The sequence below is a fragment of the Labrus mixtus genome, chromosome 11 (genome assembly GCF_963584025.1).
Source record: "Labrus mixtus chromosome 11, fLabMix1.1, whole genome shotgun sequence".
Taxonomy (NCBI): Eukaryota; Metazoa; Chordata; class Actinopteri; order Labriformes; family Labridae; genus Labrus; species Labrus mixtus.
In genome coordinates, this window is record NC_083622.1 from 11,848,902 (window position 1) to 11,861,903 (window position 13,002).

The window sequence follows — 13,002 nt, forward strand, 5'->3', positions numbered from 1 at the left end:
TAAGAAGTGCATTTTTTCTGAAGTTGATCAAAGAAACTTTGTTACAGGGGAAAAAAAAAACTTTCACTTTGATCAAGTTTTCAACATTTTAAAGCGCTCATGCAGATTTTCTTCTGGGCGTTATTACTGATCAAATACTTTCCTTAAAGAGCTTGTAAACAAAATGAACTCAAGAAAAAACACAGAATATTTGTCTCTTTTCCTTGAGGCAGGCAGTCAAACTTCCTGTTTTTTATTTTATTATCATTTCATCTTCTACGTTTTAATAATGAGCTACTTTACATGAATTGAATGAAATGCAGAAAGATTTCAATTTAAACCTTAAACTGAGAAGCTGCACACCTTGAAGTCTTTTAGTTTTGTTGATATCAGTTTAGTTAACTAAACTCTGGATCCAACCTTTTCCACATTGATGAAGATTTAAACATTTCAAGATATTTCTCCATCTGCAACTTCTGCAAAGATCACATTCAACAACAGCCTCAAAATGAAATCTAAGTTTATTTGAAGCAAAATAAACTAAACTGTAAATCTACATGTATTTTCTCCAGACTTTCTGCCTCTTCTGAAACACAAAGATGGCTGCAGCTCTGACTCTCCTCCTCATTGGCTGTCTGCTGCAAGGTGAGATGCTCACTTATATTTGTCAAAGAAATTAGCTACTAATGTGTTCTGCTTTCTTGATATCATAATTTAGAGATTTGGTGTTAAATTTACAACTTTAATGTAAAAAAGCTGTGTGAAAATGATGAATCCTCTGAGTTTTACATGAAGAAAATGTGTCATGACTTTATTTATTTATTTATTTGTTTGTTTATTTAACAGAGACACGTGCAATGAACATTGCTTCATATAAATACAAAGTAGATAACATGCAGTCAGGTTTCTAGCCACGGCTCATTTAGAACCTCTATCCCTGTCAATGATTTTAGTAATATAGACATTATAAACTCAATATAAATAAGGATTGTATTGTAAATGTATAATTGTAATAATGATTTGTTTCTTGTGTTTCAGGTGCCCTGTGTGGAAAGTTTGAGAGCATTATACCAAAGACTATAGAGGTTCTGAAGGGATCCTGTGTGACAATCCCCTGCTCCTTTGACGTAGAGGATCAACATAATGTCAAATTAGATAACACATGTAAAGCATTATGGCAAGAAAGTACTAATGGACCTGTTGTGTTTGATAGCAGTAATCCACAACAGAGTACAATCAAAGGACAATTGATTGGTAACCTAACAAAAAAAGACTGCACCACAACCCTGAATGACATGCAATACAACAAAGTGTATCTTTTTAGATTGGACTGTTTCGGTGTGAAATTCAATTTTGATGGCGTGAAAATTTCAGTCAAAGGTAGGTTTCAAATTCAATGTATTAACAGTTAATTTGTGTAGTAGTTCTCTGACCTTATCATTGATTACTTCAAAATAAAGATAAATCAAACCTTTGATAGTAGAGAGAAATAACTGCTTATACATGTTTATGTATCTTCTGAACAGATGATCCACCCAGACCGACTCTGACTCCGCCCACACTGAAGGTGAAAGAGGGAACCTCAGTGAGTTTGAATTGCTCTGCTCCAGCTCCCTGTCTGTCTCTTCCTCCAAATCTGACATGGAGCCCTGGCCTGGGTGAAGGTCAGGAGACCCTGCAGGAGAATCAGGACAAAACTAAAGTCAAGATCTCTGTGCTGAACTTCAAAGCATCACACCTCCATCACGGACAGGAAATCTCCTGTACTGCTGTCTACAGAAAACAAGATGGCAGCACTGAGTCATCTGTGAACACCAGTTTAACAGCTAACATTACATGTGAGTATGTGTGTCTTGTGATTAAATTGATTATATAAAATTCTTTGTTTGTTGTTTTGTAATCATTTAGCAAATAGTTACCAGCATGGCCGTCACTTCTGCCATGTGTGATTACCTTCTTTTCTCTCCACTCAGATGTTTGATTGTAGATGTATTCATTGTATGAACAGGGTTTGTTGTTTAGCCTCTACATAAATGATCTAATAAATGAATGCTATTAGGACAGACATCCTAATGTACGCTGATGATACTATCATTTTTGAACATGCAACAACAAACCAGCAAGCTGCACGTAAGCTAACAGCAGTGATGATACTTAAACATAAAGAAAACAATCTGCATGTTTTTCACAAAGACGTCAACAGATCATTTCACACTCAGTGTTTTCATCACAGGGTTAAAGGTCACAGTTGTATCTGATTATAAATGAATGTAACACTGGACTTTAATGTCTCTATTTAAAAAACTAATTAAGATGGTGACAAACATAGTAAAGTTTATATTTTCATATTTCCACCAACTGTTTATCCGCTGAGGAAGCAACACTGTACTGTAGACGTCATAGGTCTACATTGTTATTAGAGGTGGGAATCACCAGAGGCCCTTCGATACGATATTATAACGATGCTTGAGTCACGATACGATATTATTGCGATTTTAAACATTTTGCGACAGGCTGAGAATTGTGATATAATATATTGAATTTCATTTTTTTAACTGCATATTATGTACACAAAATTAAACTAAACCAAGAACTGTTTTGTCAAATAAGGAAAAATTCTCAGTCTTTTCGTCTCACTTCTGTCTGTTCATTTCTACACAACGGGAGTCGAGCCCACAGACTGACCAACACTGTGATAAAAGAAAAAGGCTGCATGCACCTCACAATCTGAACTGATGGTGTTTCAGTCTGATTAAACTTTACTGAAAACAAACATGTATGGATGACTGAACAACTGCAGTCATTTTTAACAATGCAACTTGCTCAAAATGAATTGTGCAACCCCTTCAGCAATTAAAAAAAAATAAAAAACATATTTGCTATTAATAAAAAGAAAATATTGATACTTGGCAGCTATAAATTGATATAATATTGCTAGCAGAATATTGTGATTCTATGCTGTATCTATTTTCCCCCACCTCTAATTGGTATGCTGTCTCATGTAGGCCTACGTCTCCTGCTTTGATGTCCTGCTTTTAGGTATCTTATTTGTTTTACCAGGAGAACAGTATTACTGTCCTGTTTTAATGCACATCTCTCTTTTAAGTGTTTCATATGTGTTTCCAGATTTACAATTTTGTTGTCCCACTTTAGTCTGTTTTACATATTGTTGCTGTCTATGATGGCTAAACTTGTGCATTACAGAAATGTTATGAATGTGCATTGTCTTTATAACTTTAAATTTTATTAATAAAAATGAATGCACTGAACGGTGAAGACCAAACCGTGACGGCTCTGCACGAGTACACATACCGTTATAGTCCTACTCAGTGTTGGGCTCGTTATTGAAAAAAAGGAATATATTACTCATAACTCTTTAAGTAATTTAATTACTTTACTTATTACTCCCTGCCATCAGTAATATGTTACACTACTTGTTATATTACTTTTCGTAATAAGCCACAACTTTCATTAGTTCTTTTTAGCTTTTAGCTGTCCTCGATTAAAATCCAGTCTTGGTTGATTTGTAGACATTGTAGGGCTACAGCTATTCTCCGCAGCTCATTGGTGGAGTTTATTTACGCAAGCTTCATGTTGTTGCGTTGTCGTCAGATGTTGTAAGTGCTTAAGGAGTTTTGAAGTCCTATTTTTTGCAATATAAAGAGTCCTGGTACTGGGACACAATTTACATCTGACAATGATGTTCTTGTCATCTTTCCTGTCGACAAAACTTAAGTAATGGGAATATTTCCAGCCGCTGAATACATGTATGCTTCCATCTTTCAAGCTAGCCAGGGTTGCCAGGTATGTGTGACAACAAATGACAAAACAAGCCCAATGGCCAAAAAAAACAACCCTCGGCGGCAACTAAAAAAAAGCCCAAATCCGCATATCTGGCAACCATGAAGCTCGCTACCTTCCTACTTGTCTGAGGTGCACAACAAAATTAATCTGGGGTTTGTTGCATAAATCTGAAGTGGGGTAATAACAACAACAGTAATGTAGTAACAAGTTATTTTTTGTGTGGGTAACTGTAATATTATTACTGGAATTTCATTAGTAATTCGTTACACTATTCGTTACTTGTAAAAGTAATATTATTACTGTAACGCGTTACTAGTGATACGTTACAGACCAACACTGGTCCTACTAGCTGTTTCTATTGATGTATAACAGGGCTTGTTCAGGATAAAGGCATAACTCTTCTCTATCCCTCATCACAAATAAACTACATATTCAAAAAATACAACTTTATTTTTTCAGATTCACCCAAAGGGACCACAGTGTCAGTCAGTCCCTCTGGTCCAGTGCAAGAACACAAAAATGTGACACTGACTTGCAGTGCTAATGCCAACCCAGCTGTAAAGAACTACACCTGGTACAGAGCTGATGGAGGCCAGGAGACTTTCATGGAGACTGGAAGTGTTTTAAACATCAAAACTTCTAGGGAGAGAGGACCTTTTTTCTGCCGTGCAGCAAATGAAGAGGGAAGTGGAAGATCGAACAACACACAGATGGATGTTCAGTGTAGGTATCGTTTGAAACATTTGGATAAATGCAGGTAGGTCAGGCTTTTTTTGTGCAGCGTTTTACAAATGAGGAATGTAAATAATCTTTGTTAATAATGAACATCTTTAGTTTGTACAGATGTTTAAAGCAACTACACAGAGGATTTGAAGCTTTTCAACATTGAGTTGCACAACAATGCACTGCTGGAGCAAATATGGTCAAGGCTACCCTAAGTCAACACAAAAATTACCTCAAAAAATCTAATCCATCAGGTACCCCCAAAATATTCTAGATTCATACTGAATCTTTAAATAAGCTGTTTTGTCAGATGCACTGCAAACAAACAATGGCAATCTTATAAGCATGGGACTCAAGATGATATCACGCCGCAACCTCTGGTTTTCAAAAAATGGAACTGATGCAGAAGAAAAAAGAACCAGAAGTCCCATACACACCCCGTAATATAATGTTCATTGTGACAGCAGAAATGGTACAGAGCTGATGGAGGCCAGGAGACTTTCATGGGGACTGGAAGTGTTTTAAACATCAAAGCTTCTAGAAAGAGAGCCCCAATTTTCTGCAAGGCTGAAAATGAACTGGGAAGTTTTCAATCAAACACAAGACAAATAGATGTACATTGTAGGTGTCATTCATCAGTTACATTTTTCAAAATGTATGAAAATCTCTTTGTTTATCTTTAATTTCCTTTGATTGGAAACTTCATATCCATAAAAACGTTTGTAGAGGATTACCTTTGTTGTAAATAAAGGGAGAAAAGCATTATAGATAATGGATGGATGGATAATTTACATAGATAAAGTATTTAGTGCCTTTCTTTTAGGGTGGTGGGAGATCACTTTGGGTAATCCACCCTGAACAACCTGAATGGTAGGGGAAACACTGTGTTATATATGAGGTTCTATAATTAAATTAGAGACAAGCAAATGTTAACTTTACCCCCAAAAAGGTCTGCTTAGTAAGAATGTGCATATCAAGTAAAATTACAATCATTCAAATAAAATTGCTTGCGCGAGTAATATTGTATCCTGAGAGGACAAAACCATGCTTTGAGTGCGAAAAGAAAAATCCCCTCGGCAGCTCGTGCTCAAAGCATGGTTTTCTCCTTGCAGGTTACAATATTGCTCGCGCAAGCAGATAAATTCTGCGCGCGAATGCTGTGCATTGTGCTCACAAAAATAATATGCGTGCGTGGCTGTTTGAGTTGCACACACAGCTCCTTTAAATTCGCGCATGGATCTCACGTGCGGGCGCAATTTTATTGGCTGGGATAAAACGCCATAGGTCGGTGATGGAGATGTGACATAGAAGAGCGTAGTGCTGTCCCATAAGTGGAATTGTTTTCAACTGAGAGCTGAGTGAATGTAGACTCAAGAAAGGTATGACACTGAGTGCTGAAAACACTGAACTACATTGGTTTTGTATTGAAAATAGGCGCTGCCAGCGTTAAAAGCGCCCTCTGTGGACACAGGCCCAGAATGAAAACCGATTGACATGGAGGAACTAGAATTTTCTTTGCCTCATTCACTTGGACACTCACAGCTGGTCAACTTTTTTTTAGAGGCATAAGCCTTATCTTTTACTTTTGCAAATTTGATACAGTATGGCTTTACTTGACTCTCTACTTGTCTCTCTTCCCTACATCCATTACAGATGCTCCACAGATCATGTCCTCATCTGATTGCACCAAAACTGCAAACCAGGTCAACTGTTCCTGTGAGTCTACGGGAAATCCTCCTCCCACTTTACAATGGAGTTTGGATGGGTTAGCTGTCAATCACTCAGAAGAGTTTGCAGTCAGTTATGGTACAGGTGTGAGCCTCATCACCATGAGTCAAGCCCAATGGAAGGATCACTTCACTGTGCTTTGTCGCAGCTCAAACTCTCTGGGATCTGCTTCTCAGCGATTTATTTTCTACAGCCTTCCACCATCTGCAGAAAGTCAAGGTTTGTCTCTGAACTGAGTATAACTTTTATTGGTAAGTGGCACATTTCACAATTTGTTCTCATAATTACTAAGTATTGCCAAGAAAGCTTTATGAATGGGTAAGTAGTGAAGGTGAATTCCTCTTGAAAGCTTTAATATGTCCTGATTTAACAACTTACAAAAATGAATAATTAATACGTTATGTCCGAATTTATTAAAATAATAATCTCGTCTGAATAAGAGCTTGAACCATAATCCCGTATTGTCCTTTGTATGTTTCAGTGATTTTGCCTATCTTCATCGCCACCATTGTCGTCTTCCTAGTGCTAGTATGTGCTCTACTCTTTGTTATCAGGTAGGGTAACAGCAAATCAAACCAAACCGTACAGAATACCACTATGCAAAATGTTTAAAAACCTCCAACTTGGAATTTTATATTCTTTATTTGAGTGAAGATACAGATTCTATATGGTGTTCCTCTGGTCTTCAATTTAAAATCTTTGAAATGTTTAATATTTTTTTGTATTATGAGCAGACCAAGTCTTATCCAGGTAATTAATATTTTTCAATTGAGGCCCACAATTTCAGTCAAATGTTGTGGATCGAAAATGTTGCCAATATATTTGTGTTATTTATAGTGTCCTCTGCTGTGCGTCTGTTTGTGAGACATAAGCGTGACTATGCAGCTTTATGAGACACTTAAAGGACTGGAGAAACATCAGTATTTGCTGACATGTGAATTTCAGATGTACTGCTGATCTCTTACTCTCTTTTTTGCTCAAAGCAACTTTGGGATTAAATATGACTGAAGATATGTAGTTATTTAAAGCTTTGTGTACTTTTGAGTACTATCAATCATTAGAATAAAGGAGATTTGGAAGAGTATTGTTTTAAAACAGGTCGAAAGTATCAAATTATGAAAAAAAATGTTGATAACCTTACTCTGAAGAGAGGATGCCCACAGGTGGTTCATTATGTGGTGTTTTACTGTTCTTTACTGATTGGTGTGCTGTGATACAGTTTGCAGCTTCTCAATAAGCCCTTTGTTTGCAGGCAGGTGTAGCGAAGTCCGAGTGGAAAACCTACGAGTTTTGCTCTAGTATGTTGCAACAAAAAAGTTATGGCATGAAGTAATCATGAATATTTCCTCTACTTGACAGAGTATGTCCTGTACTGTGACCTTTGCACATGCACACATAAGAATGTTGATGCTGAAATGCTGCCCGCCACCGGCCAAAGCTATAGGCGGGCACTAATGCTCCACTACCTAGATGTAAACCAGCATAGTAGACAAGTGGCATGTCATAGCGCAAAGAGGTTTGACTGTATTTTGATCTAGAAAATGGAGTAAAAGTTGTATGTAGGCTGTCTCGTGTTAAAGTGGCGCATCTTGACCAGAGCAATGCGTAAAAAGCACAGACATGTGGAAGTAAACCTGCAAGGAGGACCAAAGGCTGGCAGTGCTAGTACTGCTAATGCTCGCCACACTCAGCACAACATTTAGACAACTTTTTTCCTACAGACGATGTGATCCTGTGATCTGTTAACAGTGTTAAAATAACTAAATATGGACTGTTCCCTGAGTTTTTTCTCAACTTTAGACTAGGGAAAAACAAAGATATTTTCAGTATATTCTTGTAGGTTTATACTATGCTGTTTTTTTCAGGGCTCAGAGGACTCAACACAACCTGCTTAAGAGTCAGGGGTCAGGTAACGCCAGCACAGTTGCTATGAACCAACATCTACCAAGTGGAGAAGGAAATGAGGTATTTTATCTTGGAATCCAGCAGTTTTCTACTTGTCACTGTCACTTAAATAAGCAGAATAACCTTACAACCAACATTTCCTTTTGATTGTAGGAACCCAACAAAACAAATGAGGGCATTTATGCTAACACCACTGAGCTGAAGAAACCAGGTGTCACCCAACCTGCAACTATCTCTGAGCCAATCAGCACCAACTTACAAAGCTCAAGCCGAAACAACACAGAAGATGCCAGTACAAGTTCAGAGAAGAAAAACGAGGAAAGCAAAGATGTGATTTACACTAGTGTGACTTGGAGGAGCAAAGGCGAGAAGGAGGGAGGAAGCTCTGGGGACACAAATCAGTCAGGTCGCTCCTATCTGGAGGAGAAACGCTTGGAGGGAGGATTGAACTTTGTGAGCAATGCAGTAGAGATGTTAAATCTATACGACGAAGTGAAGCCTAGAAATATGAAAAAGGACTCTGAATGTGAATATGCCCAGGTTAAATTTAGAGACTAGAGTGAGATGCAGACATAGATTACAGTTCAGTCCGGACTGGGCCTGGGCGATAAAACTAAATGATAATTATTGCGATGTAATTTTTGTCAATAAATATGAAAAATGTTCGATAAAAGTTTGATAGATTTAATCATGTAATTACACCACCAACCACTGGGAAGTGGGGAGCACTAATGTTCCTTGAGCGCTACGTGCACTGTGCTTATAATGGTGAAATATTTCATTATAGTTTGTCATGTTCTGAATAATTAAACCATAATTAACCACCTTGTTTTTTCAACTTTAACTCAGGAGCCAAAATCAGCCTTTAAATTTGAAAGAAATAATGATCGACAATTATCAATATCGACTGATATGACATTTTTTATCGTGATAACACTTTTAGTCATGTCACGCAGGCCTACTCGCTATCATAGTTTGGCTCAGTTTACAGCAACAGACTACAGCAGGCTGTAACGTTATCTAGTGAAGCTACTGATTGTTGTCACACACAGCCACCAGCTGATCACTGCATGAGAGCAGACGGGGTGGAGGGAACGGAGAAAAGACGAAGCAGTGTTTGAAACAACGAAACGATACACAATTGAACAGCAACACTTTATGAGCTCTTTCTGTGTGAAACTCAGCAAAAATTCTATGAAAATATATCATAAAAGTCTGTAATGTCTTCCTATTTGTACAGCAGGTACAACTTAAATGCTGCCTACTTTTCACTGAGACTCTGCACAGGGATTTAGCGGTAGTTGATACACCATATTTATACATTTTCCATCCATCTGCAGACCATGTGCATATTATATATATTAACTCGTTCTTTAAATAAATCTCACAGCTAAAAAGGCAAGACACTCAACTTAACCTCAGAAGAACAGATAATAACCAAGACAAAGAGTTCAAATGGGAAAATACATTTTAACAAAATAAGGTTGTGGATTTGGAGGTCGCCTATTTACTACAGATCTTGAGACGTCATATAATTGTTCAACCTAACAAGTTTCTCGTTTTCTTTACGGAGGATTAGGGCCACGATTAGGGACTAATTTACAAGAATAAAGTCGGAAATTTACGAGTTTCCACTGTTGCATCCAACAAAGTGCTCTGTGGATGGAAAGTATAACAGGAACTTGAGTTACGAGTTCGAGACCAGCCTGCGTGAAAATGATGAAAGGAGAACTGTTAAAGTCTGCTCCTCTGCAGACGCAACTTCCTCCATGTCAGTGTGGTTCTTTCTTCAGAAAAGCCACAGTTTCTTGCAGTATCTTTTCAGGGTCCTGATATTTTAAAGACAATGTGATAATGATGATGTGCCAAAAGCATGTGTAGTTTCATATCTGCATAAATAAAGCCCCAACACAACTATTTTATATTTGTGTCTGTTATCTGCACTTGTCTGCCTTGTTAAAGTGTCTCATGGGCCTCCAAACCTCCTCGGTAGGTCCGGGGGCATGCCCCCCCCCGGGAAGATTTTTTGTTTTTAAATATCAGCTTTAAATCGTGAATTTACAGAAGATTTCAGCATTCAGACCGACTAAAGAAGCAGTGCAAACAATAAGAAAAACACAATTGCTTGTCGATATCTATGTTCTGTTTTAACTTTTTGATAAAGCTTCAGTGAAACATGAAAAACCCGTGCTCCCAACCTTGAGTCCCTTTTTATAAATGGGATGAATTTGCAGAACAGGGTTTACCATGTTCTACTAAGCGGTGATGTGAAGGGCAGTCAATATGCAAGTAGCTCTCAGAGCAGAGTCTGAGAGAACATAATGCAGTCATCAAGTATGACAATATTGTCAAATATCTTCTATCATAAAATATGTAACATGTCAATATATGAACCTGATGTTTTGCTCCTGCTGATTCTCATTAAGTTTATATTCCCTCTGGCCTATCTTATTACATGTGTTGACACTGTCACATGTGCTGTCACTTTAATGTTGCCTGAGATAATAATGAACCAGAAAGCTGTATGAAGTTACCTTCAGCTAGCACACATTTCTCTCAACATCTTTACCTATGGCTACCAAACGGTTAATATGATCAGACAGTATGTTTAACAGAAAGACTGGCTTGCTAGCCAGACTTCGAAATGACATTGTCCCTAATAATAAGAGTGTTTTTAGATGTTTTTATTCTGAAACATAACCTCACCAAAGAAACGAGTGTGAGTGACAGCTCTCATAATGTTACTTTGTATGACAAATGGCTGTACAGTAAACTCTGCTTTCAAAAGCAACTTTCACTGTTGTTCATTTCCTGTTGCATGACACATACTTTTCTTTGTCATCAGCCTTACTTCACTGAACAATAAACATTTGTTGCCAACTTTGCTAACACATTCACCCTTCCTTCCTCTTCCTCCTCTCCCCCACACGAAGGATTCTCTGTGCTGCAGCAGGTGAGAAGCTGGAACATCACTGTACTTAAAACAGTGGAGGGGAGCTGTGCTGTGGTACCATGTCAGACAAAAGCTCATGTCCGGGTCACCTGGTATCAATACAATAAGATGTATTGTCCTGTGGTGTATGACAGATATCCTCCTACAGTTGAACAACAATTGGTTTGGTTCCAGGACTAAAAAAAATTTATAAAAGGAATTTCTCAAATGTCAATCGACGATTTGAATGGAGAAATTTACTTTCAGAACCATAGCTGCCATAAAAGTGGGGGGTCACTGTTGAGTTCTATCGATCACTACAATTGGCATGTTTGAAATTAGCTTCAGGAGCTGATGTATTTCCCAGATCATTTCATCTCTAAAAGCTCAAAAGCAACAAATACAGCAAGTGAAAAAGTGAACTCAGGTGTAGCAGGCACCTGTTCAATCTTCCTCAAACACATACTAAGCTCTTTCACTGCTGCAAATCAATAAACAGAGCACTTGACCTTCAGCAAAAGAAGATGGGGATGTTTGGGGAAATCAAACACTGGCTTGGCAACCTTGCAGTATTTACTGCATGGTTTATGTGGAACACGATTTTGCCCAGGCCCTTTCCAAGCCCAACAAAGTTTCGTCAGATGGCTATTTAACATGAGTCAGGTTCTGTTGGAGGTTTCTGCCTCCTAAAGAATGATTTTCCATGCCACTGTGACTTTGCTAAATGTTGCTCAGTGCTCATGGTCGGGCATTGGAACAATGTTAAAAATGTGAACATAGACCAGCGGGGGAGAGGGAGGGGAGAGCAGTCGTGTCGGGCATGGTACAAAATAATCGTGCCTAATGTGAAAACACCTTTTAATATTTTTATATATATATTGTCATTCAGTTTCACTTGAACAAAAAAAAATTGCTGACTTTGAGTAAGAATGAAAGTACTTTTTGTCATACTATAAAATCCAGAATATAAATCGCATGTTTTTGAAGGTCTCTGAGAGAGAAAAAAAGTTTTCCGGCCTGACCATTTCTATTGTGTTCAGTGAAGTCTACAACGTGCAGTTTGTGTTCAGCTGTGTCGCTCTTTTAGTTCAGTCTGTTTTCACTTTTTGGAGTTTGCACTCCTACTAGTTACAGTACGGTAGTTGAGCTCTCAGGCTGCAGTGAAAGTTGTGAGGCACAGACTCCTAGCTTGCAAGCTCTCTGCATGACTCCGCTGGTCACTTTTTGACTTTAATATAGAATTATTTCAATCAAAAGAGCACTCAACAAGGTTTATTTATGAAACAATATACCACTGTGTTCTGTGCATGCAGGATCATGACCTCGTGAGGGAGAAAAGCTGTGGTTTGTGTCACCTTCTCACCCAGCACAGCATGCAATCAGATCTGGATACAGAATGAATGGGGATGTATTTTTAATCGTCAGGTCGCGCGCAGTGTGTGATGATGGCTGCTGCAACCGCAGTAATGACGCCGCGTGTGTCAGCATTTTATACTGGTATATTGGTTGCACCAATGTATAGATGCAGCCAACTTTTTGGATCTAAAAAAAAGGGTGTGCGTCTTATACATCAGGTTTTTATGGTAATTGATAAGATATTGAGAATTGTGTTATTAGAAATGTATTCTATACAGTAGCCTGCTTATTTCATTGCTTCATGATTAGGAAGTACAGGCTTTTCATTGATTCATTTTTGCATTTTAATCAAATGCTTACATCCCCATGATGACAATGTTTTTTTGAGGTCTAAAGATACAAATAATTTGTACAGATGTTTTTTATCAATAGTAAATGAAAGGTAAGGAAAGATGTGACACTGTATGAAAACTATTCACATGAAATGTACTGAACATTTCATGTGAACATGAATGTTCACTTTTTTTTTGACTTCCTCATTTTCAAGACAAATTTTAAATGCTGTTGTTTGGAAA

At 37.8% G+C, this 13,002-nt stretch overlaps 2 protein-coding genes across 2 annotated transcripts in view; both read left to right on the forward strand.

Moving 5' to 3' along the window:
* Positions 1-1,130: 1,130 nt before the first annotated feature.
* Positions 1,131-13,002, forward strand: part of LOC132983663 (B-cell receptor CD22-like) — a 100,788-nt gene continuing 88,916 nt past the window's right edge. The window contains exons 1-3 of the mRNA XM_061050084.1: positions 1,131-1,359; positions 1,506-1,817; positions 4,243-4,506. Coding sequence (XP_060906067.1) covers positions 1,275-1,359; positions 1,506-1,817; positions 4,243-4,506 — 661 coding nt within the window. The 5' untranslated portion in view covers positions 1,131-1,274. The remainder of the gene's footprint in view (positions 1,360-1,505; positions 1,818-4,242; positions 4,507-13,002) is intronic.
* On the forward strand, positions 4,533-9,355 carry LOC132983670 (sialic acid-binding Ig-like lectin 10). The gene is made up of 5 exons (XM_061050096.1): positions 4,533-5,127; positions 6,160-6,453; positions 6,716-6,788; positions 8,100-8,199; positions 8,293-9,355. The coding sequence occupies exons 1-5, from the start codon at positions 5,010-5,012 to the stop codon at positions 8,695-8,697; spliced, it is 990 nt and encodes a 329-aa protein (XP_060906079.1). The 5' UTR covers positions 4,533-5,009; the 3' UTR covers positions 8,698-9,355.

Excerpts from the sequence above, each read along its gene's own strand:
- LOC132983670 (XM_061050096.1), top strand. The coding sequence starts at position 5,010 with ATGGGGACTGGAAGTGTTTTAAACATCAAAGCTTCTAGAAAGAGAGCC. Across the intron at positions 6,454-6,715 it reads ACCATCTGCAGAAAGTCAAG|TGATTTTGCCTATCTTCATC; the intron begins GTTTGTCTCTGA and ends TGTATGTTTCAG. Across the intron at positions 8,200-8,292 it reads CAAGTGGAGAAGGAAATGAG|GAACCCAACAAAACAAATGA; the intron begins GTATTTTATCTT and ends TTTTGATTGTAG.